This window comes from Bombyx mori, chromosome 17, assembly GCF_030269925.1.
Source record: "Bombyx mori chromosome 17, ASM3026992v2".
Lineage (NCBI taxonomy): Eukaryota > Metazoa > Arthropoda > Insecta > Lepidoptera > Bombycidae > Bombyx > Bombyx mori.
This window is the reverse complement of record NC_085123.1, coordinates 6,253,744-6,277,854: the sequence shown is the minus strand read 5'-3', so window position 1 is coordinate 6,277,854 and position 24,111 is coordinate 6,253,744. Positions and strand designations below refer to the sequence as shown.

General features: G+C 34.2%; 1 protein-coding gene across 1 annotated transcript in view; it reads left to right on the top strand.

Annotated features, from left to right (window-relative positions):
* Positions 1-24,111, top strand: part of LOC101744647 (uncharacterized) — a 52,001-nt gene that overhangs the window by 7,347 nt on the left and 20,543 nt on the right. Inside the window, exons 2-3 of the mRNA XM_004925800.5 lie at positions 9,817-10,008; positions 19,903-20,067. Coding sequence (XP_004925857.1) covers positions 9,828-10,008; positions 19,903-20,067 — 346 coding nt within the window. The 5' untranslated portion in view covers positions 9,817-9,827. The remainder of the gene's footprint in view (positions 1-9,816; positions 10,009-19,902; positions 20,068-24,111) is intronic.

Genomic DNA, 24,111 nt, shown 5'->3' with positions numbered 1-24,111 from the left:
AAAGTGCTATCCCACCCGGATAGAGCTTTTTATTAAAACTGAAATTTATTGTCTCAAAAACAGGTCTATGACCTACAATAACCATAAAACGTCCAGTAAACTGTGAGCGCGTCTTCCCATACATTTTTATTAATCACTAATTTCACTACCACTATTTTAATTGTTTTCATGAATTCAAAATTTAACTGACATAAGAAAACTCAAAGACCACTAACTTAATATAAACAGTGTTATTGTATTAATTATTTTATAATGTACACGAGAAAATGATGCAGTGGGAGAGTCGCGAACCTCAGTAAAGAGGATAGCGACGCAAGGAGAAGAATTGATTAATTAAATTAATAAGCTAATGTTCAACGAATAATAAACTGATGCTACGAAATTATTTTCTATTGCTTAAAGTATTTTGAACTGTGATAGCGTAAAAAAAATGTAATTTAAAATAAGATTAAGCGACGCCCCGTCGTCGAGTTTGCGTTGGTATGTCCAGTAGTTTCCTGTCAGCGTTAATTCAAGCCATCTTGAACTACGTAATAAAAATGTTGCGCTAACATTTTTTTATTTTTTAATCCATATTAATAATCCAATAAATTATATGTTTCGTCCAACACATGTAAATATAAGAAGTTAAGACGCATCTGTCTCCAAACTGATATAGTATTTGTTTTTGTATCATTAGAACTATAAGAACCAAAATACAAGCTTTATTAACGAAATCGATCTAAAAATCGAACTAATAATTAATTTCACAATTTTTTTTATCCTTTCGATACTGGTCAGGATAAGAGAGAGCGAAGTTATAAAATTGCATTCGGCAATCCTTTATGCAAATTTAATTAATCGGACGTCTACAAGTCTGTCACAATGACGTGCAATGATTCCATAAGATACTCGTACATCCATACCAAAGTTAGTTGTACTGGATAGACGGTGCGATGACCTCCGCACGCGGTGCGTGGCCGGCAAGAAGTGGATGAGGAGAGCCGCAGACCGGGTTCGGTGGTGTAAATTGGGAGAGGCCTATGTGAACGACTGTGGGCTGTTGATGATGATGTTGATGATGATGAGCTGGATTTCAAAGGTTTAATGAATAATTTTTTCCAGTAAGCAACAGTATCCGATTAGCTAATACCTTTTCTAGCAGCAATCTTATTCATTTTGATAACGAGCGATGTTAGAGCGTATTATAAGCTGGCAGGGATAGTGGTGTCATCATCTTGTTTATTTCTGCCGTGAAGTAGTCATGTGTTCCTGGTTGCAGGGTGGGATACGTTGTACAATCCAATTGAGATTTCAATTTCTCGTCACAAAATGAGTACCCGTAATCAAGTTTTTATATCTATGGTTTCCATTAACTATTTAACACAAAGTGAGCCATGAACCCATTCACCCAAATATGTAATAAAAAAACGAACTCCCCAATGCGTATCGCTCTCTATATGAACTATCCCATCTCAATTATGGTATATTCCAAGCCCGCAAGATAAAGTACGCCTGAATGCCTACATTTACCGTTAAGACTTTTACCGTCAAAATTTAACGAGTAACGCACTCATTGTACGAATGTAACTTTTATCATTATTCATTGTACCTATATCTCAAGGTGCTTTTACTGCTTTTGGGAAAATAGCTAATTAAAAAAATAACCAATTTATTGCAATAATTGCATCTATAATTAAACTAGCCTTTCATCGAACTACTATCCAATAATGAATTACGGACAAGACATGCAACTTTGTAGAGATATAATGAACATCATGTAAGCATTGGTAGGCAGTGAGCCAACCATTGCGTAGTCTTGACACCAAAATCATAAAGTTAAATCTACTTTTATAAAATCAAAAGGTCACATAGATATTATTATGATGTATGTATCAACAGTAACAATGGAACCAAAATAAATATATATATTTTATTTTAAAACATATTCGACTGAATATATGTACTGACTAAAGGAGATGTGTCGAATGGATATAACAGTCTGTTTATTTGATACAAATTTTCCAGCTTTCGAATTCCGCAGCCGATATCAATTAAATCTAAATAATATGTACCTAATTTACGCTCATGAAAGAAATACGTCGTATAATAAAAATTCGCATCACTTAAAAGATTGCTTATTTGCTGGTGAAAAGACGCCTTCTCCCGCGAAGCAGTCACGTTTTTTTTTTATTCCCCTTGTAGGCAGACGAGCGTACGGCCCACTTGATGGTGAGTGGTTACCGTCGCCTATGGACTTCAGCAATGCCAGGGGCAGAGCCAAGCCGCTGCCTATAAAATATGTTTTCATTTTGACGGATGGTATCGCCTTGTCACACTAAAATTGAAATTTCTACCTTATGTCTTTTATCGCTTTAGCTTTCCGTTCATCATAAAAGCTTTTATTATTAAAATCCAAATTAAAAAAAAAAAAAAACAACATGTACTTTTTGAATTCTGAACGCTCTCTTCCAAAAACATGCCGGAGAATAATCGGCGAAACTCAAGAGGACTTCTCCCTTCCTTATATTAAACAAGATTCATATAAATATGATTGTTATTAAATTGTTAACTATAATAATAAGACTGGTATCGAGTCTCTGTTTGTTGAGTGTGGCGTCTTTATAATGTACATGCCGCCAGTCTTCCTGACGCCGAGTCATCCTCCCCTCGATAAGGGTCCGTCAGACGCGTCTAATTAACGATGCTTAAATCTGGCGTTAAGAGTTTATGTCAATGCTTATGAGGAAATGCGTTTTAATGCTAGACGACTTTAATGTTTAGTCTTTAAAATCATGAGATTTAATTTAAATGATTCATTATTTCTAAGGTGATCTTAACCCGATCAGGGATTTAGGCGGTGGTAAAATACAAAAAACTACTAACATCTAGAAAAAAGGAAGAAAAACAATAGACGTATGTAAAATTATACATTATAATATTCATTATGCATAATAAAATGTACGATGTAATTGAACCACCATTAATTCAAATTCAACGAATGATTAAAATTTGAAGGTTAAATTTATTTATTTGCTTAGATTAGTAAATCAGTTCACGGGACACCTAATTAACAATCATTTTAGTCCATAGACAGCATCTATCGCGAAAAACTATCATTCAACACTGTTAGTGATTAGTCGTTTTCGACATAATAATATTGGCAATTCCGTTAACACTATCAAGACTGACAAAGTACAGTCAATCTTAGTTACTAGATAAATGAGGCCGAGATACTATAATTTGTACGGATAATACCAATTGTACTACGATGCGGTCATCACCCTTGTTACTACAGAGCCTAGGAATTATCAAGTCCCATGATAAGGTCAAACGACAAAATCGACTCCAACAGTGGCAAAACAAAAAATATACTCTCGTTACATTTCCAGAATACAGTTTTGGGTATGAAACCGCTAATTCGTTATAGTCATAATAATAAAATGTTGAAATGGGTACTACCTCAAATGTAGATCCAATTCACCATCTAATGCGATGCGATTTACAATTACGATTTTGCGGCCCAGCATTTTTATAGCCAAAAGTAGCAAACTATGAAGTAGATGGTAGAACATTGAACAATGAAATAAGTAGAACGCCTGAATAAAGCGTAGAAACATTCCGTAAAGCAATTAAATGGGATTTTAGTTCAGAGATGATATTAAACACGACGATGGACATCCCATTAGCATGAGCTCGTAAACGACGTGACGTAATTAGAGATAAATCGTTCCCGACTTTACATGCCTGAAGGAAATGACTTCGTCTTTAGTAAAAATTGTTGTTTTTTTTAAATCGAATTCGGAACATAAGATTTCAACTATTAGTTCTAAATTTGTAGTTGTTAGTTGATATATGGATGTAGCATACGTATGCCTTAGGAAATCTTGAATAACAAAATCATGCTATGCAAAAATATCAGCTTAAAATTTGAAGCTCCTAATTTTAATAAAGTAAGTATTTCAATTAGATGCATTTTGCAGTGAGAAACTTTACGGAGAAGACTCAAACAATTCTATCCTGAAATATAAAATGAGAAACTCTTTTCATGTGTTTAAATGAGACCGAGGGATGAGAACGAAAAACGTCAGACTTTGTGATTTACGGAGTTGATTATACAGTCCGTATCGCAAAAGTATCCCGTAATAATTTTAGCTTTAATTCAACGAATGAAGACAGATGCTCGGAAAATATATAAAATTGTATATCTTTATTGCTGCAATTATCTCCCGAAGTTAAAAAGAATACATGAGAGCTTCGTTAGGTGTTATCTTAATATCCGCTCAATGGTTAAAAGCTATGGGGTCGTCGCTCAAGGGGGAAGGAACAGTCCCCAGGGAAACCCCTCTGCCCATAGAGAATCTCCCCATGTTTTTTTAAAAAGGAAATTATGATAATTTTTATACAAAATGTTTACATAGATGCAACCGTTGCTAGGCGGGAATGTAGGTATCGCTGCGACCCACAGGGGCAGTTCGACTGTATCTTTCTTCTTCGTTTTTATTTCTTCTTTCTTCTGTTTCGTTCTTCGCTCTTCATACTCTAGTGATCTGGTAATCTGGATAAAATATTCTCCCGTTATATAGGTACTTATATACGTTCCAAGTGAACTGACTATTTATAAGAAGTTATGTAAACGTGTTTATGAAGGACCATTAATTAATGTCGTGTAATCAAACTCGTATTTTTTTAATTTACATAATTGCTGCTAAAGAGATATTTCTGATCCTGTACACCTGAGTCCTATGCTGCATATTTCCATCCTGAAGCAGTTAGTGGATAAGGCTTCAATCTTGTGTCTGTAGGAGTCTCAATTTATAAGATCTTAAGGTTTTGTCAAGAATTTACTGCCAGGTGGGTATTCACCTACAGCTATAAAAATACTCCACACACGCACATTCCAGAGGATTCATGTATTCGGAGTACTCAATAAGAGTAATGGGCATTCACATACAGCTACCTATAAAAATACTACACACATGCACATTCCGAAGGATTCATGTGTTCGGAATACTCAGAGTAATTGTTTGATGCTATCATTGCAGATATCATACATTTTGTGTCTCAAAGTTCGATGAAGAAATTTGTTTTAAGGTTCAACTATACTATGACCATTCTATGCAAGCCTTGAACGTATTTATTGGCACATCTTAAATAGTATAAAACAAAGTCGCTTTCTCTGTCCCTATACCCCTATGTATGCTTAAATCTTTAAAACTACGCAACGGATTTTGATGCGGTTTTTTTTAATAGATAGAGTAATTGAAGAGGAAGGTTTAATGTATAATAACATCCATTAAATAGTGGAGAAATCAACAATAAATTACAGTTTCCGAAGCGAAGCGAGGGCGGGACGGTAGTTATGAACAAAAAAAGGACCATGGTATCTTAATGTTTCATTATCACCGACATTTTTAATAAATAATATTTTTTTAATCCTCATAATTTCATTGACTCATACAATGACCATGACATTGGACAGCTAAATAAAGACGATATTACGTACATATTTTTTACGTTTAAAGCTTCAAAATACGTCTACTGCGACAATAAATAATGATCACAGCGCTCTTTCCGCGGTATATTCAGATTTATGACTTTCGATGTTACTCTTTGACGAAATTGCTTTGTGAAAAAAATATTTCGGTTTAATAAATAATTTTAAAATAATGTGAGATCGGTGAATACTATTGCCGTTGACGTTTATATTCTTAAACATAACTAGAGGTCCCGCAGTAGTCTAAATTCGACTATAATTAATTGGAGTTGTAAGTTTGCACACTATTATGATTTACTTCTATAATCACAAATTTCGCCAAGACTACACTATAAAAATATTAACAAAGACAAACAATATTTAATCTATTCTCATTTTCACAACAGACGTCAAGAGCAAAAGCTTGACAATAAATAGTATGCATGCGTGTGTGCGTCAAATACATGGTATGTAGTGTGTGTAATGTTTTCTTTATTGATTTAATGTATCTTTTATGCATTATTTAAAAAAAATATTAGCATTGTGCACTTCTTTTCTATATTCTCTATAAGTGTGGAAGATTTCATACTCCTCCGTCCGCGCAATTTTCGTAAAAAGGGATACAAAGTTTTTGCTTCACGTATTAATATATAAGATTATTAGTTTCGTGTTATTATCCAGTTATGACTTTAATCTTTGGTTGACATCTGTTAGCCGTAAACTGTATTTTATTTTTGTTTCAAATTAAATAGCTATTTAAATGTGATTAATTTAAATATTATATTTTTATAAATTAGAGATTTTACTATCGTAAAACCTAATTTCACTAAGATGAGTAGCCATTCAGTTAAACTGAATTTTTTTTTTTTTTTTATACAACTAATAGGCAAACGAGCAAGACGGGTCACCTGATGGTAAGTGATTCACCGCCGCCCACGGTCACCAGCGTTTACGCCAGTGCGTTGCCTACCCTTCAGATAAGAATATGCTCTTTTCTTGAATAACCCAATGAAATGCGGCATTAAATATTGTGACTCTTGTATTGTTAAAGAAAGACATGAAATTTTCGGAGGTTGTACTTATTCATATTATATTAGCATTTAATGCGTTAGCTGTGTAACAAGCTCGCTTGCTGTTCAATAGTCTCCGAAACCTTCAAACATCGCATCAGACAAGCACAAAGATCTCTCTGAACCTGACGCGAGATCTAAGTCTTCATAATTATATAAATGTTGTTTCGCTATTCGCCCACAAAAATTACTGCTTCACGAAATAATCTTTCGGAACAGTAGTACCGGCCTTTAAGAACTCAAAATACACCTCAAAACTTATAAAACTAGTAAATATAATAGTTAATTATAATGCATATAAACTGAGATATTTTGTAAATGATTATTACTACGAAGCTGATCAGACTAAGCTTTAAGCTATCAAACATCTCTTAAGGGGTATTCCAGTGTAAGACAGCGTAAGGACACACTTGAGTTAGCGACGAATGTCAGGCGATGGAGATAAAACACGCCGTGGGCGTATTTACGAGATATAATCTGAAATTAAAATTCTAACTAAAAATCTTTTGTGAAACTCCCGCAAAAACTAGATTTGCAATCACAGGGTAGATGAACAAATGTAATTCATTTTTATTTATTTCATGCTTAAATGGGTGAACGAGCTCACAGCCCACCTGGTATTAAGTGGTTACAGGAGCCCATAGCCACCACCCACCTTGAGACATAAGTTCTAAGGTCTCAGTATAGTTACAACGGCTGCCCCGCCCTTCAAACCGAAACGCATTACTGCTTCGCGGCAGAAATAGGCGGGGCGGTGGTACCTACCCGTGCGGACTCACAAGACGTCCTACCACCAGTAAAAATTTAATTTCATTTCAATTCAACCAATTATTTCAAAGACCTATTACGTTTGAATAGCATGTTTTGAGATAGTTTAAAATAAAGCCTTCTTAAAGTTTTCGCAGAGCTCTTAATGAATCACAAAGGTCTCAAGGATTCATTCAAGTGGGAAAATAAAATGATGGAATTAAAATCATATTTAACGCAGGCTGAGTTCTGAAGAATAAATAGCTTGTATTTTCAGTTACATAATCGATTAAATCGAATGTTATGGTGGCCATAAATATCTTTAATTTTAGGAATTCGTTTTTTTTAATTCAAAAGGAAACTGCAGGAAATAATTTCTTATTTGCTAAGGATACATAGCCTAGTCGTTATCTGGATGGTGTTTGATTGGACCTCCATCAAAAACTGAACGAGCTCAATTCACTTATACCTAGTCAGGTCATAAATTCTGTCACATATTTAATTTAAAATAATTGAAACAAGTTTATTCATTATGTAACCATTCATATACCAAAATGAACTTAACAAAACATAGATTCTTATGACACTAAAGTTTATTCAAAATGACCTCCGTGATTTTGGATACAGGCCTTCAATCTGCGCGGTCAGTCGTCTATCGCAGCACGAACGAGGTCCATGTCAATATCGGCGGCTGCCTTAATCAAGGATGTCTTGAGTGACTCCGAATTGGGATGAGGCTTTGAGCACGCCTTTTCCTCCAAGTGTTGCCATATCTTGTAATCTAACGGATTCAAATCTGGACTGGAGGAGGGCCAGTCTTCGTGCCGGATGAAGTCAATTTCATGCGCCGCCAGCCAGTCTTGTGTGCTCTTCGCTCTATGAGCTGGCGCCGAATCTTGTTGAAATACCCAGTGCCTGTTATTAAACATGGTATGAGAAACAGGTTCCACAAGGATCGTCAGGACTGTATTTTGATACACAACTGCATTCGTTTTTACACCTTTCTCACAAAAATGTACCTCTGTTAAGCCCCAATAAGAAACTCCCAACCATACCATGAGCGAGGATGGAAAATGACCTCGTTGAACACGCGGAATACGGTTGCTCGCTTCTTCACTACTGTGTGCGTACACCTTATCATTTTGTTTGTTGTAGCTGTCTTCTACGGTAAAAATTTTTTCATCCGAAAAAAGAATTTCCCGACATTTTTTTCCCGTGTACCGCTTCAACAAAGCGCGGCATCTCTTCAGTCTCAGGTCCATTAGACGAGCATTCAAACGATGTCCTGTTTTTCTTCGATATGCCCGAAGCCCTAAGTCTTCATTTAACACCCTTTTCACCGTGGTTCTGCTTAACCTCATCTGAAGGGCCAACAGTTTCTGCTTACGTTTGGGATTTCTTTGAATTCGCGCCGTCACAGCTTTTATCACTGCTGGAGTCCTAACAGACCGAGGGCGACTACTTCTTGACCTGTCATCTACACTAGAGTCTTCATTGTATCGTTTGATGGTACGATAAACGAATCTTTTGGTTATATTAAAATTTTTCAATATGTTAAAAATGTGAATTGGCGCGTAACCGCAACGATGCAACGCAATAACTGCAACACGGTCTTCTTTAAGCGTCCACTCCATGTTTAAAAATGAATAAAATTCTAAAAGTATACCTTTTTTATTTTCATGAACAATTCGAAATTCGAATTCAATAAACTTTTTTGTGGCCAGCATTCTAAAAGAAAAGTTTTTACTGTGTGACAATACTTATGACCTGACTAGTTACTAACAGCATGGCGGTTGTGGGTTTCTGTGGGGAAAAGGTAGTTCACTCTGCTACCTCTTTTAGTGATGTGGGGCATTAGCAGAAAGAAATTATCCACTGCCACGAGAAGTAGCAAAAAAAATTGGGATCTTACTTGCGGCTGAAATATAACCAGAATATCCCAGTGACTGCCACTAAAGTAAAACACTGGTGTCGGTCTCTTTACGGCGACAGTCTTAAAGTCTCTAAAGCTATTCCATAAATCACATTTAGTGATTAGAGCAACATATATTTGCAAGGTACCTATATGTTTGAACAGATGAATGTCTGTCTTTAAAAATACGGTAGATCACAAATCAATGATGAGACCACAGCTAACCCACTGCCTAGATACTCTAAGCTATGTTCAAAAAATTTCGAAAAATACCGTAGACCGAATTTAAGTCTAAGCCGGATTTTACATGATAAAAATAGGATCTGTAAACGCACTATGGATTAACGCGGTTGCAGGTATAAGGTATCAACTATGCTCCTGTGGCGAGCGATGCGTTTGTAAATAGCAGGTGATAGGAAATGTTTTCATTTGCGTATTACTTTCATGAAGAATTTCGAAAATTTTGTTTACTGCAAAAATAGTTTTGCTGGAACAAACTTGGCTTAGAACCAGCGACTAAACGAGAAACAAAAAGAATTGGAAAAAAAAAATCCTTGAACAAAATTAGTTTGCACGTCAAAAAACATAATTTTTGTTATCAATGCTTACTGAAAACCTTTTCTTTGTTACAGTGATTGATAAGATGGAGACGGATAAAATGTCGACGGCCTCATCTGTAGGCGCTGAGAGACGGCCTCTCCTGCAGGCGCTGGTGATTGAGAGACGAATCCTATTTGGCTGCACAGTATTCTCAGGACTGTGCACATTTTTATGGATAACTGCCGTCTGTACTTCAAAATGGGTTCACATAGATGCAGGAAACGGTAAGATTTCTAATGAGTACTTTATTGAATTTTAAGTTTTTACAACTACTGCTTACGAATATATTTTTAGTTGTTTAATTTTTATTTATTCACGAACTTATGGTTGTAATGCTTGGGGTTGATAACTGAAGCATGACTTAATTGTAATTAATTCAGTTCGTATTTAAGGTGTGTTTTACTAATTTTATCATTTTAAGAAGTTTTATATTTTGGTATAAATAAATAAAGCGTTCCCGAACTCTAAACGTAAATTGTTTTAACGTAAATTTATAAAGAAACAACAGTTCACCTATGTATTGTTTCCGCTGCTGGTGAACCGATTTTAATACTACTAGATGATGACCGAGCTTTGCTCGGTTTTTTTTTGATAACGCCATCTTGGTTAGTTGCCCTCAATTAAGAAAAATAGTATTATTATTCGTCAATAGATGTCGGGAAGAGTTGATTATTGAAAACACGAATAAAACAACATTTTCTGAAAATAAATCGTAACTAGATGGATTTATCGCCCCCGAAATTCCATGTATACTAAATATTATGAAAATCGTTGGAGCCGTTTCTGAGATTCAGATTATATATATCTATACAAGAATTTCTCGTTTAAAGGTATAAGAATAATATCAGACATAAAAATATTTCGAATACCACATTTCATGACAAATTATATTATGAGTAATAGCTCTCACAAATCATCAAATTAATTACGCCATTTATTAATACGGGCCGTGATCATGCAATTAAACGTCGTAAATTCAATTTGACACTTGAGTTGCTCCTACGAGTACAATTCAAAATTAGTTTTTAAAGTAATTAAAATAACATGAGATTAATCTAAAATATTTCACACTTTATTTTTACAAATTTAATTAAAGTATGTTGAGGTTGTTTCGCCAGCGACAGTGAATTTTAAGTTCAAATTAGGAATGTCTTATTATCGACGTCAACGAAAATAATTTGACATTAATAGGTTGTGGCAGTTTTATAGCTTCTTGCGGTTCAATTTTTGCTGTTGTATAGACACAAATAATCTGTTCATATATGAAAATATTCTATTAATCTTTATATATAAAAATGAATTGCTGTTCGTTAGTCTCGCTAAAACTCGAGAGCTGCTGGATCGATTTGGCTAATTTTGGTCTTGAATTATTTGTAGAAGTCCAGAGAAGCTAAAAGGTAGATAATTAAGAAAATGCTCGGAGTTAAATAAAAATAACAATTTTGTTTTCCCTTTGATGTGGCCCTCGTCGGACGGATTCCTTTTTTTTATCTATTGAGGCACTACGAAGTCTGCCGGGTCAGCTAGTATATAAATACATATTATGTTAAATGAAAGATAAAATGAAAAAAGGCCACGAAGTCTTTCAGGTCCAGTTTTCATTTTCTCATACTTGCGTAATTTCACAGATGCTAAACGTTTAATAATCCACTATTCTTCATTTCGTTACAACCCAAAGAAACGCTAAATAAATAAAATAAAACACATCTTCGCTCCTCGCATCGCCACCATTTATATCACTTAAAGCGACCTACATATATTTATTTGTTTCACTCATTTCTGAACTTAACGTAATCTAAATCAATCATCGCGGAATATTCAAAATTGAGAGAAATATTTTAAAATGTACTGATTTTTTTATTGATAATTATAAAGATACTAGAAGCCCTAGTACTATAGAATAGAGCTAAATCAATCAAGCCTTTTTTATTTATTGCTTAAGTGAGTAAACGAGCTCACGGTCCAACTGACGTTAAGTGGTTACCGAAAACCGTAGATAGACATCTACAAAGTAAATTAGGCGGAATGCCTACTTTGAGACATGAATTCTAAGGTCTCAGTTTTTGCTGTACGACGGCTGCCCCACCCTTCAAGCCCAAACGCATTACTGCTTCACGGCAGAAATAGACGGGGTGGTGGTACCTATCCGTGCGGACTCACAAGACGTCATACCTCCAGCCTATTTGTATATGCAATTTTTTTTATTAATAACCAATAAAAAATAATTTGCCGGTTTAAATCGAGCACAGCCCTAAAAACCGTAAAAACTTACTGTTACTTATCTACTTGCTAACTACAACAAAGTCGTTTGACAAACATGTGAAAATAAAATTTGAAAAAAGAATATTATTATTATTATCACAGGTATATCACGGCACTCAAACGGGCAGTGATAAAAATCTGCTAGTATCGATTGAGCTTAATATTTATTGGCATGTCAAATAAATGTCATAACAGTGAGCGCGCACGATAACACATGGTGCTCTGTTTATTTTAAGTACATTGAATGATTTATGCGTATCAACGAAATGTAACATATGCGCTATAATTATTTTTGGAACGTATTCCAAAATTAAAAAGGTTCTTTATCGTTTGTTTCATTCTGAAATTTCAATAGAAGCTAGACAGCCTTTGAAGTTAATACTCGTTTAGTTAATATTATAATAATGTTACGTTGCCACGATAATCTTCGAGAAGCATTGTGGGTTCTTGAACTACCGACATATTTTATAACTTTTTACTTGATCTTTCACGAACATGAGTGACAGAAAGGTCAGCTAGTCGTTAATAGAGTTTTTATATAGCTCATTAATGCCATAGCTAGGGTTGCCAGATTTTAGTTCAGCCTATAAGGGGCAAATGCATAAACAGGCAACAAAATATACGGCAATCTAGTTTTTTACCCGGGACAAATAAAAACAAAATTATATAGTGAAATTCTTTACTTTTTTTTATATTTCTCTGAGGAGCGAGTCAGTTTGAACATATTTATAAAAATCAATACAATTATTTAATCGTATGGTTCGAATACGTGACAGAATCAGTCCCGCCGGGACGTTTTAAACTAAGCCTAAAATACGGGACGTCTCGGAAAATACAGGACGTCTGGCAATCGTAGCCACAACTTATGTATATTTTTCATTATTTGCTCTCATTACAAATTTACCGTCTGTCACCCGATTACTATACCAAAATTTGTTGAATTAAGAAATATATTACTATATTGAGAACGCCTAACAGGGTCAATGGTCGCTTGCCTATTTCTGTTTCGTGTAACACGCGTTCGGTACACACGTGCAAACATAGAGACAGTGCATTGTAATGCATTGTTTTATTTGAATGTATGCCAGGATGGGATCACGATGCCTTTATTTTGAGAACGAGGTTCACATCGATGTGCTTCGTCGTACGTGATATTTTGTACGTGCTCCACGGAAGATAGGATATACGCGTTTTCATTTACTGAATAGAGAAGGAGGGTTGTCATAAGAGACTATATAGGTCTATGATAAGAGATAATAGTTATCTTTATTGTCAAAATAATACGTCACAATTTAGTTTAAAGCATGTTTGATTAATTCATGGACTTAATCTAAAATCATTAATTTAAACCAGGCAAAGGAATCATGTTCAACCTGGTGTTAGGTGGCCAATAAGAAGCCAATAAAATATCGAGCACGAGTGTCGCTAAACAGCTTAAAATATAAGGCCTAACCTTCAATCAAATCGTATAATAGCTGCCCCACCCTTCAAACCGGACTGTTTTGGGGCTGAAGTAGGCTGAACACCACAATCTACCTCTGTCAATCACTAATAGAACAGTTTGTGAACAAGTAGTAAAGTAGTGCAGGTGGGCAGAACGCCAGCCAGATATTCAGATTCGGTTAAGAAAGCGGTTGGTGGTGGTCTATATAATGCGGTCCATGCCACCCATGACCGAACGCTGTGGAGGAAAGTCACATGTGGTCGCGATCCTCAGCATTGAGGGAACGATGGAGAAGAAGAAGTAAAGTATATAGAAAGCTGTGCGATGGTACAAGTAGTATTATCTTAAGTCAAGCAACTGACTACATTGATATAAGGAACTACAGAAAATTTATTAATACTGTATAAACTATTATATATATGTATGTTGTATATATGTATGTATATGTGATTTTGTATATATGTAGATATACTTTTTTTTTATGTATTCGTGACCTAATATAAATTTCATTGCACCTACCACTATTTACTCTGCACTACCTTTGGTTGACTGGTAGAGAATGCCTTAGGCATTAAGTCCGCCATTGTAAATTTTACATGAAGTGTAATAAATAAATAAATAAATAAAAATATAAGATACTTGTATTGCTATAGACTGTTATGACCATTAACAGTAGTAAACTATTAATCGGCGACAGCTGGGCGTAAATCAGTATTTTTTATGTTTCATTATTTAATGTAGTTACATTTTTTGTGGGTAGTTTTGACATTAAACAAAACAGTGGCCAAATAAATATGGGGAAACTACAAAATCCACAATCATGTCTAGGTAGAACGATCTCAACCTATTTGAGAAAGCTGGTATATAGATGACGAAAGAAAACGAAGACTGAAAGATAAACAGAGATATAAGAAATAACATTTAAAGACTTTATATTGTTGTATTCAGATAATAATTTGAAATACTATGTACTACACACCCAAGCGTGATTATTTAAAAAGACCCAAAGTGAAGGCTTTTGAAATGCAACCTTTCTTTCGCAAGAGATGTATTTTTTCCAAATGAAATGTCTACATAAGCCCTTTATAGTTACTGAAAATTATTTACAAAGCTATCGTATAACCCGTGGATGTACGGTAGAAAATCCTGTTGTTTACTATAGAGAATACAATAATAATATATAAGTTGAACAATGTAACGTTTAGTACTAGTGTTTGCTCAATTATCGTAATTCGAGAACAGTTACTCAAACTTCAAGATAATAAATCTTATTAATTATATTTGCTACATTCTCTCTCTTTTATTTTGTTATTTACATTACAAAAACTGTCTATTTCCAAACTTTTTTGTGGGTAACTAAACCTCGTCAGTAGCTGCTAAACATTAAAATGCGGAGGGCAAACACAAGAGACAAAGGGTACTTAACTGTTTTGTTTTCTTTTAGAAAGAACTAGCGACCCACCCTCGCTTCGCTTCGGAAACATTAAAACACACATGAAACCAAAAAAATAAAATTAAAAAAAATATTAAAAAAGTAGCCTATGTTCATCAGGGACAATGTCGGCTTCTAATGGAAAAAGAATTTTTCAAATCGGTCCAGTAGTTTCGGAGCCTATTCGAAACAAACAAACAAACAAATCTTTCCTCTTTATAATATTAGTATAGATAAACAAATTCCGAAGATCACAAAAAAAAAGCTCAATAATAACTGCCAAATAAAAATATAATAAATGAAATAAATTCGGTTGACAAACACAAAACAAAATGATTTTAAACTTAGTTAAAACTACATATATGTTTTCACGGTATACAGCTTTCGTAAACTGTAAAATGTTTGAAACGTCGGAAATAATATAAAGAAAAGAAAACAAAGAAAGTGAGATAAAACCGTAAAGAAATGATAAATTATGTCTAAGTCTCACGAAAACGGAAGTAAACAATATAATGCTTAATTGTTCTGTGTTTGTCTATTTATATATAGAAACATTTGTTTTTTACAAAAAACTATATCGCGAATATTTCTGATTAAAATTCATCCAACTAGAATTTAGTATGTCATCACTATTTTTTGTGTTATCACTACATAGTATAATACAAAGTCGCTTTCTCTGTACCTACATCTGTCTGTCCCTATGTATGCTTAAATCTTTAAAACTACGCAACGGATTTTGATGCGGTTTTTTTAATAGATAGAATGATTGAAGAGGAAGGTTTATATGTATAATAACATCCATTAAATAGTGGGAAAATCAATAATAAATTACAGTTTCCGAAGCGAAGCGAGGGCGGGTCGCTAGTAGATAATGAAACACAAATACATGCATACGATATAAAAATAAAAATACCCAGTACTCAAATACCGAATGTCTTTAACAAAAGTAGCTCAGATTGGATCGAAGCCGAACGATGTAGCAAAGTAATTAGGATCACACAAGATTAACGAAAGAGACAATTAAATCATGAAACTTTGTTGATTAAGAAAACTAACTAAATGAAGCCCAATATATTTTTAGGTAGCCGTTCGAATATAGAATCAAATAAATGCAGCTAAGCCGCTGTCTGAAACTTGTTTAAAAGAGTTGCGATACTTTTATAAATTACTAGCGACCCGCCCTCGCTTCGCTTCGGAAACATTAAAACACACATGAAACAAAAAAAAAAAAATTAAAAAAAGTAGCCTATGTTCATCAGGGACAATGTCGGCTTCTAATGGAAAAAGAATTTTTCAAATCGGTCCAGTAGTTTCGGAGCCTATTCGAAACAAACAAACAAACAAATCTTTCCTCTTTATAATATTAGTATAGAAATAATTTATCTTTATAATTAAGACGTCTTCGTTTCTAATCATTAATATTAGACGCTTATTTTTGAATACGGTACAGAGAAACAATTTAGTTAACAAGCGAATCGTTTAGTTGCAATTGTTTTTATCGGTTTTCCTTTTCAAAAAACCAATTAGCTCCGTTCCTACATACAAAGAGTTCAAACGAAAACTCATTTGGCAATACAAACACCGGAACAGCTTGGGCGGTTATTAATATTGCTTCAAGACTTTTTGGAGACGAGCCAGTAACAACCAATTATGTTGAAGTCATTAGCATTGACAATTGTTTCTGTTTTCGAATTCTGAAATAGTGCCGCGAAATGAATTGTGTAGTAATCTACGGAATTTGTTTATATGTGTCTGTGCAAGTTCGATAACACGTCACGTGCCGTGGCGACATTCCCGAACCTGATTCCCGAATGATAGTTTTTTTTTTATTGCCCTTGTAGGCATACGAGCTTACGGCCCACCTGATGTTGAGTGCTTACCGTCGCCCATGGACGTCAGCAATGCCAAAGCAGAGACAAGCGTACCGTTGTAATGGAACGGAAATTTGATAACGGAACTAACAAACGCCATTTTCTAAATTTTCTATTCTCCCGCTCTATGCAAAAGAATGTGAAATGTCGAAAGCCATCTCAATAAGTAATATCAACTTTAGCGCTCCAGAGCTAATATTGGTTATTTGGCCACGATCTGATGTGGCTGTCGCGAGCTAATACACAATATAGTATTATTATTTGAAACGGCCGTGTCTTACATCCCGTTATGTTAAAACGCCCAGTATATTCCTATCGAATAGAATACAGTGTGACTGTGTCAAATTAAAATTAATACTACTATTACGGCATAATTTCGCGTTTTATATTGTCATTTTAATATTACCGACGCTTCGAATACTTTAAAGATTTCGTGGTAGTCACCGTTTAAGATTTTATTCGTCGATTATGACTACTGTGCAGGCTACCGTAAAATTTTCGCAAAACATTTAATATAAAATAACAAAATTAATAAACGCCAAATTATACCGTAAAAATAGGTAGTTTAAATTATGTTTAGGACCCGTGAAACCCGAAAAAAAAACATCCTCCAGCAGATATCATTAAACATATTCATAATGTTTATTGTAATTCATAAAAGTAATGATTCCGAGAATTGCAGTTTGGATGAATCGCATGGTAAAAATATCGTATGAACCAATCATGAATGCAATCGGCTGTAGAAGTTTCAGGATATCTATATTATGATCTTACTAGACAGAATTTCGAAATTTTATAATGTCAAGAAAAACCGTATCGAGAATTTGTTTATTAAATCAGAAAAACTATAAATAAAGCTATTTTACTCATTTTTACTCTTAATAGTTAAAAGGAAAATATCAACATTTTGTAGATATTGTCATTACAAAAACATATTATATTTTTCTCATATATCACCTAAACATGATAAAACCCTACGATTCTAGATTTAATCTAGTACAAATAGAAGATTACTGCTAAAATTTATGACTATTACAAATCATCATAATACTAAATGTTAAGTGCATGTAAATTTAATTATACATTATTTGTATGAGAAATATATTTATTGAGGCATATAATTGCACGGTTTAGAATAAACCGGTCATTCTGTAAAACACAATTTTTTTTCGGGCTACACTTTCTGCGAGGCTCCATCGCCTAGGGGCAGCGGGACAAGGTGGCTGGAGATAATAAAGAAATGATTCCCCTGCACTCTCGCTCAAAGCCCAATCACCGCCCAAGCAGAACCTGAGCAAGATAAGGGGGCTACTCACGGTCAATCCTACCAGACGCGCAGCTCACCCCAAGCACGCTCTACCGGTTAAGTCGTCGAAAATCTAAGTCAGCCGTCACGTTAAGGCAGCCGGACTGGCCACCCCAGGCGTTACCGGTAACGTCTCGAGTTACCCCGATGGGCCAGAACTTGACTGTCGGGTCAGAACGCGATACGCCGTCATTCGGTCGCTTCTCTACAGCAGTTCCGTAGAACTTCAGTTTCGTATAACTGCTGACATGCAGCCTGCTGGAGTGCTCGTAGTGCTTTGCCTAGTCTTACACCCTCAGATCACCCCTTAGCCTTCACCGGGGGAGGACGCCTCCTACAAGAGTTCATAGGATTATAGAGTTGAAGGTATCCATAAAATATACGAGTAGTAACGAAAAGTAATATTTATTGCTAACATAGATAGAATAACTTCTCCTCGTTTTAGGAAGTTAATGTTTCATAAACCCTCAATCGTTTATAGGTCTGCTGAAACCATGGCCTTCGTTTTGTGTTTGTTCGGCCCTAAAATATTATTTAAAAATAGTAACGCACTAGAGAGAAAAGGAAATTCACAAATGTGTTTGTAATAAAGATCATATTTCAACATAACTATCCATGTTTTTTTCCTTGAAGCTTTCAATTTATGTGGCCCGCCTGTTCATGTCGTATTTTTGTTTTAGCAACGCAACCCTGATTTAAAGCGTTAAACGATTCCATATCAAGATATTATAATTATTTGGCTAGGATTTTTTATATGTCAGTAATCACCAGTCCAGTCTTTTATAGAATACTAATTACCAATCGTAATTTGTAATCGGATGTGGCAACTAATTAGGTAACTAATTATTCAACTGAAATTTATTTAGAAATTTTACTACACAAAATTTCATTTATAATTTGGAAAGTTTCACGTTACAATATTCAACCGATCCTGAATTTAAAACAAACTTTTTCAACTCCAAATATCCACGCGTGGATGAAGTTGTAGGTTTCGTTAAAAAAAATTTAATTCCGACGGTATACTTTGTTTGTGTGATCCTCGTTAGCCAGAGGTCGAAATGTGTTTTTCCTGTTTTTGACATAAAATATCCTACACCTAACTTGTCCTGTCCGTTCGTCATTATAATTCTATCACTGTTTACATAGCTCAGTACGTATCTGGTATTAGGTGCATAGTTATGAAAGCCCAAGTCTAAGTACTGTTCTACTTTTCAAACTGGATTGGACTGCTTCGGTGCAGAATTTGACAGAATCGTAGTTCTACTTCGAGAAAGCGGCAGAACACGATAACCCTCTTATCGTGGCCACCACTAATTATACATCCGACTAAGGCGACGGGGCAACGCAAAGCCGAAACATGTCTTGTTGAATAACTTGAAATAGTGAGGGATAGATTCTTCTGTTACTGTAGCAATATTTGCACTATTAATTTTTATATACTTTGCTCGGTCTACTTGTTTACAAGCTAATAGTTTTAAACTTTTTTTCCTTAAAATCTTCATTATTCGTGTTTCAATCGATACCGCTATCTCCTGAGCTTAGGCCTGCAAAAACTATACATTCCCATCGAAAATCCTAGAAAGATATAGGAGCCACTACACCAAAGAAATGAGCTATAGAATTACCGTTATCATGTAAAAGAATTAAGCTGCCAGTATGTCCATCTACGGATAACCTTATTAAAATGAATTAAGTAAAAGATAAACAGTATTAAAGCCCATCGACACAAAAATAACAATATTATTTTGCCATATAAAAGGGGCTTCTCTAAAGCAAATTCATCATTAAAAGTATCTTTTTCAGGTATTCCCTTACCAGGCAGAGGTGGTTACCTAATGTGGAGTGATTCTGGAGTTTGGGCGATTTGCCGATATGTGTTCCATCCTAATATTACTACGGTTAACCACACCGTGATAACTACACCCAAACCTCAAGATATTGGTAGCTTGACGGGATCGTATTCTACATGTAAGTAGAGTTTGCGCTTCTTAATCTTAATCTTAATATAAATAACTATATGTCTTTTGTTTTGGAAAACGATTTATTGACTGAAATTATAATATTAAGTTTTGGAGACATACCACCACCTAAGATGTCCAGAAAATGTGTAACATACTTTGTGTTTGGATGGACAGCGGTTTTTTTGATATACTGGTTTTTTGTTACATTGCACGAATAGTTTTCCAATGTTTAATAAGGTTGGAAAGAAAAATGTACGTAACTGGTTTTGTTTTATCAATGTATGAATATGTAATCGTAGAAAACATAAAACCATTTTATGAACTTGTTGAACAATTTAAACCTAATCGTACAAAACGTAATATTATAATAACGGCTACTGGAATCATTTAAGATAATAGGATTGGTTCTGAGACCACTTTCCTGACTATGATGATTTATAACAAAAAAATTAACAAAAAGAAAATCTACTTCAACGAAACAAATTAAAATAAGAACTAATAAACGTAGTCGGAGTCAACTAAATATGAATTATTAAGAGTAACTCTAAAACAACTAGTCGGAACTTGATAAAACTATTTAATGAAAACCACATGAGAAGCACGAACTTTGAAATAAATAAACAAATCATCAAAATCGGTTCATATAGAACAGGGTTCTGACGTAACACACATAAAAAGGTCGAATCGAAAACCTTCCTTGAAGTCGGTTAATAAAATAATAAATTTTCTATAATAATATATATAAATAAACCAAAGATTAAGTAAGGCTTTGGTATCATGGAAACAAATTTGTTTCTTTGTTCTGCAAGGGCTCGCATTCTCAAGTGAAGAGGGGATTGACAAGTACTTAAGCCATTATTTTGGAATACTTGTAAATTGGAAAATTGCCAACACAGATACAATGCTTTTACGTTCTTATAAACTCTCATTTCAGAATTATTTTATTTTTAACATTGTTTTGTGGTAATATAAATGTGTTTGTAAATTAATAGTGTAAAATGTGAAATTAAAGAAAAGCATAATAGTTTGTAAAACCTTGTAATTTGTTTTTTAAATATCTCACCCACAATTTTTTTTTATTAACACGATAGTACCCACCCATATGGGCTTTATACAGTATGGGCGTCACCACTCGTATTCATGCGAATTTATTTTGCGGGCTACATTTATTTCTTACGTACGATGTTAGTTAGTCATTATATGAGTCGCTCGTCCGCGCGGGTAGGTACCACCACCTTGCCTATTTCTGCCGTGAAGCGGTAATGCGTTTCGGTTTGAAGGGTGGGGCAGCGTTGTAGCTATACTTGAGACTTTATACTTGAGAACTTATATCTCAAGGTGGGTGGCGCATTTACGTCTTAGACGTCTATGGGCTCCAGTAACCGCTTAACACCAGGCGGGCTGTGAGTTCGTCCACCCATCTAAGCAATAAAAAATAAAAAAAAACACGCAATTTTTTCAGTATTTCCTTTATACAAGCGCAGTATTCTTGTTGCGATCCGTTAGGAACTGAGAAATAGGTGCGGTGTTCCTAATTTTATAGCACCGACTAAACGTAAACGACTAATGAACGGCCACTGTATATACGTGAAAACGTGAAATGTTTGAACATTCACGCGAATCTTCACGCCGAACTAAATTTTCGTTTATTTTTTTCTATGGCATCTTCTGTTTTAGCTCACTCAGTTTATCCATTAACTAGCGTTGGTTTACTTTACTACCGCACTGTTTTCTTTTTCTAGCTAAAGCTGGTGATGTTTAAAATTTAATTAATAATAAATTTCATCTTATTACGGACTACAGAAACATAAACGATCTCGGTTAATCGGAGGCTGCACGAAAATTTAAAATAGCTTTGATTTTGTGTGTCCTACACGCAGAATTTGTATTATCTGCGTGAATAATGTGCGCGATTTATATAAATACTAGATAATGACCGAGCTTTGCGCGGAATGTTTTTGTTGGTATATTGTTTTTTAAAATTTATATTTAAATACGAATTACATATTGATAAAATAATGAAATATAAATAATAATTTTAGATCTTACCGACAGAATAATAAAAAAAATATGAACTGGTTATTTAAAGAATAAAATCAAAATTATCGATAAAGTTGATTATTGAAAACACGAATAAAACAAAATTTTCTGAAAATAAATTGTAGCTAGATCGATTTATCGCCCCCGAAATTCCCTGTATACAAAATTTTATGAAAATCGTTGGAGCCGTTTCCGAGATTCAGATTATATATATTTAGGTATATTTATATACAAGAATTTCTCGTTTAAAGATATACAATATATATTACAATTTAAAAAAAAACTTAAAATGCCGTTTTGAAATTAGAAATGAAACATTGATACAGATTTGTTATTTTAACATGTAGTGCTTAGCAAACGATTCACAACAAAATTTATCTTCTGTCGTTTTTTTTTATATACTCCTTCATTCAATCATTAATTCAATTCAATTGTAATAAGATTTATTTTGGCGTGTCTCGTTTTAACAAAACGAAGCACGATTACAAAAATTTTTAAGCTTCCATGATTCATTAGAAACCAACCAGATATAATTCAACGTCATAGGATATAATGAGCTATCTCTAGAATCGTTTACCTACCGCCGCCGGCAGACCGGTTGTAGTCAGAAAGTAAATTATTTCATCGTTCCAGCGTGAACATTGTACGTAAACCAAATATTTCACCGGAATGACGTATGCGGTTATGACTTTTCATCGTAAATTTTAGCTGAGACACAGACACGGGCAGTACATCGTTCATTGTGTTTTAACTATCGCAAACGCCTTGTGAATCGTTCGGAATACACATGTATAAAATTTCAAACACATAACTAGAAAAATAAAGGTTTTAATATACCTGGTGCCCGCTCAACAATCGAAATTCGATTATAATCGTTAATATCTCAACGCTTAGATTATATTATTATGTATTACTAGCTGACCCGGCAAACATTGTTTTGCCATATATAAGATTTCTAGGGAATTTCTAGTGTAGAAAAAAACTAACTTATTGTAATTGTGTGAGGATGTGGTAAATAAGTAAGTAAATAAAATAAATAAATGAGTGAAAGAGGTATGTAGTGCTGTGAACGATGAGGGATGAATATATAATAAAAATAACAAAACCTCATTCAACCACATAATACCTCATTATAACAAAAAAAAATGTCCAAATAAAAAAAAATATTAGGGGTGGACAACCCTAATCACTTAGGGTTATAAAAAATAGATAGTAGCCGACTCTCAGACTTACTGAATATGCATAAAAAAATTCATGAGAATCGGTCAAGCGGTTTCGGAGGAGTATGGGAACGAATATTGTGACACGAGAATTTTATATATTAGATTAAAAAAAATGTAAATAAAAGGACCAATTTTCTCACTTTTAATAGATTCAAATAAGAATTAAACTGTTTACGTACCGATGATAAAAAAGGCATTTAACTCTTTTGTCATGGCCCGTTTCTATATATAAAATAATATTCTAATACGAGGCATATTACTGACAACTTACTATAGGTTTTCTTGTAATAATGTTAACAATGCAAATAAGATAATAGCCTCAATTGAAGAGCGAAAATTACGCGATCGAATAAATAAATACAACATAAATATTGAATGAATAAAAAATCAGCATTTATGGGCAGATTAAATCGCCACAAAACAAAATTTATACGGTGGTCGAAAACTTGCTTAATAATAACAAAATCGTACGCTATAATCACTTTGTGATGCACAATTTGAAAGCGTACGATCGTGCGATATGATTTTATGATACAGTAAATTCCCGTTCAGTTGTAGTTAGGTACCATAAATAAGATATTTACAGTTTACGATGCTTTCACAAACTAAGGAACAGTTAAGGATCAACCATCAAACATCATTAAATTAATGTAAATGCTCGCAGTTTTTTTTATAATTAATTGTTTAAAAATTAGGGTAACGGAATGATAACTATACCACGTGATATCTTGATTAAGCAGGCAATGTCAAGCACAATGGCTACAGTGAGCTGCAATATAAAAAAATAG